Source organism: Glandiceps talaboti, chromosome 8 (assembly GCF_964340395.1).
Source record: "Glandiceps talaboti chromosome 8, keGlaTala1.1, whole genome shotgun sequence".
NCBI classification, from domain to species: Eukaryota; Metazoa; Hemichordata; class Enteropneusta; family Spengelidae; genus Glandiceps; species Glandiceps talaboti.
This window is the reverse complement of record NC_135556.1, coordinates 21,800,370-21,806,693: the sequence shown is the minus strand read 5'-3', so window position 1 is coordinate 21,806,693 and position 6,324 is coordinate 21,800,370. Positions and strand designations below refer to the sequence as shown.

Here is a 6,324-nt window from a genome sequence, read left to right as displayed (position 1 = left end):
TTTTTCAAGTCTAGTGGCAGTGTTTCTGCTACGTATGCCTTAATCCAAACACAATATTTACAAAATGATTGTCACGATTTGTTTGTTCGTGGCATTTGCTCAATAGAGTTCAAAGGGTGGGTCACGGTATTCTAATATTCGTATGACCATTGTGTCCCTTTATATGTATACTTATAGGCAAGTCCCACACTATGGTACTTACTCTCAACACAGATTTTATACAGTAATTAACTATCTTCGGAGAGCGACAGCGACATGCCAAAACAAAGCAGTAAACCTGGGCGTGACATAGACGGTATTTGGAAATGGCTTGTTGTCGGTAGTGGTTTCTTCATTCACTTCTATAATAATCTACAATCGTGTAGTGGTATTTTCATGGCGGAATTCCTCAGTTACTTTGATGAGGGTGCCTCCGTTTTCACGTGGGTATTCACTCTGTATGCAATTGCCCTGGCTATGGGAGGTAATTATAATAATATTTATTCCTCTATATTTCATCAATATTTATACTTACAAAGGTTTACCACAGTCAAGTAAGAGACAGACACATTGGTCAAACGAATTATCATACAGTAGCCTTTATTTTGAACTTCGGTTAGGTGTGCCCGTGAAACAGAACATCCGATTCGTTAGGCCCGTATGCTGTATCTCCCGTTCCCTGAATGTATTGAGTGTCAGCAAATATCTTATTGGTGATTGAATGACGTATTCACACATATTTTTTTATTATGATGTTGTTGCATTAAGACCAGTTACACAATGCACCTTGAATCATTTGTTTGTGCACGTGATGACAACAATCGAGAAAATCATCTGAGACAAACGAAAAAAGTGTGTATGTTTACACAGATGGCATATACACACCTAGCTGGTTACCGATATTCTTTAGTGTCAAGGACATTTCCCGAAAGAAAGTTTTTACCCCTAAAAGTTAGGGAAGCACAATCAAATAAAGTGTCTAGAAACCCTGTCTGTCTGTGGATGTTTACACAGTATTTTACAGGTTCAGATCCTAGCGTTACATTTTTAAAACTTACTTCGACCCGAAGATAAGATACTCGTCGGTCACAATACTTCCGAGAGAGTTTGACGAGGTGTAAAAGAAGTCAATTATAAGTTAGGTAGACGACCATGTTATGCTGACTGCATTATTATAGTCTAAACGTGGTTTCTCTCTGTAATACGATTAACAAAATGACCTCAGATGAGACAAAGGCATGACGGTGTACACCGAAATAGAAGTAATTTGTTATCTTTTACCTTTTTGCATGTTCAAATATTTAGTGTCTGGGCTTAAACTAGGGTCGGTTGGACTATCGGAAACACACTATTGTTTTATTTGGCCTAATCTCAGACTAACTCATTACAGAGACATGAGCCTTAAGCTTAATTTTTACGTGATATATTCATTTTAAATGTTTTACCTCCATATGGGGCGGTAGATGTAGTTTGTAGTAATATGGAACATATCCAAACCCTAAACATTGATATGACACTTTTTGCATAAAAAAGCTGACGATTAAAGGAGTACACAAACCCAATATCGTGAACAAGAAAGGCAATATTGTAACAATAAATAATTATTTCAAAGAGAGTGACATTTTTGAAATTGTCATTGTTTTGTTTATGAACAATGTTTACGTCAGTGCTCTTTCACTGCCACCACGAATTTTGACCTCACAATGGAACAGAACACGTACAGGTGGTATATTCTGCTCGACTATGGTCACAACTTCAGAATACAGCTTCATGTAATCATACGAAAGACCATACATACATACATACATACATACATACATACATACATGCATACACACATACACACACATACATACATACATACATACATACATACATACATACATACATGCACACACACACATACATACATACATACATACATAGTATACATACATACATACATACATACATACATACATACATACATACACACACACATACATACATACATACATACATACATACATACATACATACATACATACATACATAGTATACATACATACATACATACATACATACATACATACATACATACATACATACATACATACATACATACTACATACATAATTTCTAAAACCATCCTTGATATATATTAGCTCCCATGTCAGGTTTCTTGGTGTCCAAGTATGGAGCACGGCGGATAGCCATCCTTGGAGCTGTACTTGAAACGATTGCTATGGCATCAGTTCTTTTCGCTGAAAATGTGGTACACCTTCTCATTACGGTAGGAATTGTCCGCGGTAAGTATAGCTTTATATTACGATTTGTTTGTAATTTTGTACTCATGTTGTTTTCATAACAAGAATAATTGTGTTTAAAACTATTATATTAAATATTATATTAAATAGAATGAAGTATACCTCTTATTGCGATGAAACACACCAAAAGAGAGAGAGAGAGAGAGAGAGAGAGAGAGAGAGAGAGAGAGAGAGAGAGAGAGAGAGAGAGAGAGAGAGAGAGAGAGAGAGAGAGAGAGAGAGAGAGAGAGAGAGAGAGAGAGAGAGAGAGAGAGGGGGGGAAGAGAACGGCGGTGGGAGGCAGAAAAACTAAGAATATTTTGTCTAATGACTGTCAAAACATAGTTTTACACTATGCAGGTTAGGCTAAGCTAATGCTGTATAGATGTCGGTCTGTCATTCTATTTGTCAATGTACCGATTAATATCTAAAAAAACATCGAGAAGATGGTAATGAAATGTAGGGGAGTTTTTCCTTGAAATGTAAGCCACAAACTTGCTATTTAAACAAATAATTGTAAGTTTTTATGAACATCCATGCATAATAACCTCATTAGCATATCTTGTACATTTATGTATTGATCTCTGAAAGATTAACGTAGATTGCAACATACAGGCTAATTGGTCACAATGTGTTCATACAAATTACACTTAGAATGATAATTTTCACAAGGATTTCTCGAAAAGATTCACTTTGATGGTAAGAAACATGTTAATAAGGGTGCAATATTAGAAAAGCAAGTGATTAAAGTTTGCATAAATACACGCATTTCAACCTATGTTCCATTGACTCAGTATTCTTGTCACATGCTGTTTTTGTAGGTGTTGGAATGATATTCATTCTTGTCCCTGGAATGGCAATCGTTGCTACATATTATCAGAAAAACTTCGCTTTTGCAAATGGTATTGCGATGAGTGGTAGTGCTATCGGTGGCATTGCTTTGCCTCCCCTGACTCGGACATTAATAGACTTTTACGGATGGCATGGAACATTTTTGATTTTGGCAGGTCTTGCTGCCAATCTTACTGTGTGCGCTGTCATTATGAAACCATCCCAAAAGAAGAATAAGAACATTTCTGGAGACCAGTCTATAAATGGTGATACACAACATATCGAACAGGGTGTGGAAACATCAAAGCGAAAAGACGGTTCATCAATACTTGCAGGGACCTGTGAAGAAATTGAAATGCTGCCCACAGATGGTACAAATGAGAATCATGGAAACCCGTCGAGAACTGAAAAAAACGAGAAACCATCACTTGCTTCAAAACTTAGTGGTTTTCATCTGCTTCTTAAGTACCGTGTGTTGATATGTGTCACCTCTTCAGCTGTATTATTCACTGCATCCCAACTAATAAACTATATATTTATAGTTATACGTGCAGTTGACATCGGAGTCTCACCTCTAATGGCCGCCATTTTGATTACAATTATAGCTTCCGGTAGTGGGACTGGTCGCTTGGTACATGGATGGTTTGTTGACAAGCGACTTATTTCCCCAATCGGACTCATGGCACTAGCAGCAACTGTAGAGTTTATAGCCACCGTTATGTTCATGTATAGTTCAAACTTTGGCTTAATGGTGGTATCCTGTGTGTTGTTTGGTTTGTCCATAGGTGTTTTTATTCCCTTACTAACAGTGTCTTCTAAAGCAATTGTTGGCATGGGCAACTTACCAAGTGCAATTGGACTAACTATTGCAGGACAATCCTTTGGTACACTTTTACTACCCCTCGCAGGTAATGATACATGTTTTATGGCTATACTATAATAGATTTTAGGCGGCTGTCAGAATTTACGGCGGGTGTGTGTGTGTGTGTGTGGGGGGGGGGGGGTGTCTGAGAAAAAATAATTTGGTGACAGTTTTTTCGCTGCCCCATCAATTTTCACGTTTTAAATTTCCCATGTCTCCCGTTATTGAACACAAGAATTGTGCGTGCCCCCCGCCCAAGGCTACATGGATATTTCTGTATGTGCAATTGAATTATAAGGTAGTCCCTCCCGCATTCTGAAAATGTACAGAATGTACAATTGTACGGCACACTACATTAAAGTTATTGTGATAATCGGTTTCAGGGTCCATATATATATATATATATATATATATATATATATATATATATATATATATATATATATATATATATATATATATATATATATATATATATATATATATATATATGTATATATATATATATATATATATATATATATATATATATATATATATATATATATATATATATATATATATATAGTTTTGGTAGTACTGGAACTCTTTCTTGGGTGTAACTCGGAGTTTCACGCATATTGCGATCATCAGACACTCAGAGTGTCTGATGATCGCAATATGCGTGAAACTCCGAGTTACACCCAAGAAAGAGTTCCAGTACTACCAAAACTATTACGCTCTGCCACTGCGGTATAGAGCACTGTCTTATAGCAGATTGATACTCACCGAGTTATATATATATATATATATATATATATATATATATATATATATATATATATATATATATATATATATATAAACAAAAACAGAGAGATATACTAAGGCAGACACGCACATTCTTTTGGTTATCAACTGCCTCATGATTAAATTAACGGTAGGGGTGGGTAAATCATAGTGTATAGCATTGTGGCAAAGCCTTAAAAGAAATTTGCAAAAGTACAAGGTAAACGGCTGGTCCTCAGGTTTAATTTTGTTCAACGTCAGTTTTACTCTCAACTGATGTTATTTGCTTCTGTGTCTCGATCGCTACATTATTATAAAATTTTCAAAACTTTTTGAGGTCCAATTTTCCCCATCCTGGCCACATATTCTGACTACAGCCTTAGTCAAGTAGAAACCTAGTAGCAGTTTCTGTTCAGTATTTGGCGTTATCCTTACACTATATGAATCGTCAATAATTCTTAGCTGAAGAACCTCTCTGCTAGTCTTTGATGGTATTGTGAAAATTGATGTCCACATGTAAACAGTCGTGAGAAATGTATGGATTTGTCAATATTTGTAATGTGTGCTCTGCTGATAGGATGTAAATATGTAGCTTATTATATGCGCTTCAATAACTGCAACAGCGTAAAGAGCTAGAAAATTAGAGCACATACTTTTTCAAAAATGTCCCATACTTTTTTTCAAAAGTTCCCGTTACTGCTACTAGTGATTCTACTCAAGATTGATAGTAAACAAGCAGTGGTATAAAGAAAAAGATTACTAAATTATTGTATTTAAAAAAAATATATTCAATTTTTTTATAAAAATGTCGATTATATAGTCATGCCGTTTTACATTTATTGCGATCTGTTAGTAAAGTTTACGTACATGGTAAATATTATATATGCATGACAAACGATATAATATGCAGTATTGAATGAAGCAAAGCCAGCAACAGAATACTGTTTATGCATGCATTACGTGATAATACACACACATATGCTATAAGTAAATATACTTATTTGTAAAACTTGTATATGTATACCAATATTGAAAAACATTGCGAATGTGAAATTAATTTCCCGTTTCTTACTCTTTTTTTATCTAACAGGGACAGTGTATGAAATTTCAAGCGACTCGAGGACACCATTTTACGTTGGAGGTGCCAGTTCTGCAGCTTGTGCAATATTGTTGTCGTTAACCACTATTTATCAACGTTTAAAATCGAAAAAGAAAGACAACTCTACATAAGTAGATATTGTAATTATAAAATTCTGCAATGGCTGAGAACAATTTAAAGATTATTTCGCACCCAATTTTTTTTAGGAAAGCTGTTGATAAAAATACAAAGAAATGGAATAACGCACACGAATCACGTGACACAAGTAGATGTAGAGATTGTATAAGTTAGTCGTGAATGGATTAAAAATATCAACAAATTAACCAAAACAATTATGATGATTTAAACAATAACCTCATAGTATCACAAGATGGAAATAAAATTCTATACTGGAGAATGTTTGCAATATGCAAGAAAGATCGCGGTCAAATGTGAAGGCTTGCACCTAATAATATGAGGTAGACACTTGAACGGCGTCTCAATATAATGTATCTTTTGCG

General features: G+C 35.1%; 1 protein-coding gene across 1 annotated transcript; it reads left to right on the top strand.

Annotated features, from left to right (window-relative positions):
• Nucleotides 1-255: 255 nt before the first annotated feature.
• Nucleotides 256-5,955, top strand: LOC144439371 (monocarboxylate transporter 12-like). Its single transcript, XM_078128656.1, has 4 exons — nucleotides 256-463; nucleotides 2,124-2,267; nucleotides 3,086-4,003; nucleotides 5,816-5,955. Exons 1-4 carry the CDS (start codon nucleotides 256-258, stop codon nucleotides 5,953-5,955), a joined length of 1,410 nt encoding a protein of 469 aa, XP_077984782.1.
• Nucleotides 5,956-6,324: the final 369 nt, after the last annotated feature.

Coding starts and splice junctions, on each gene's coding strand:
- LOC144439371 (XM_078128656.1), top strand. CDS start 256: ATGCCAAAACAAAGCAGTAAACCTGGGCGTGACATAGACGGTATTTGG. Junction 464..2,123: donor AATTGCCCTGGCTATGGGAG/GTAATTATAATA, acceptor GATATATATTAG/CTCCCATGTCAGGTTTCTTG. Junction 4,004..5,815: donor ACTTTTACTACCCCTCGCAG/GTAATGATACAT, acceptor TTTATCTAACAG/GGACAGTGTATGAAATTTCA.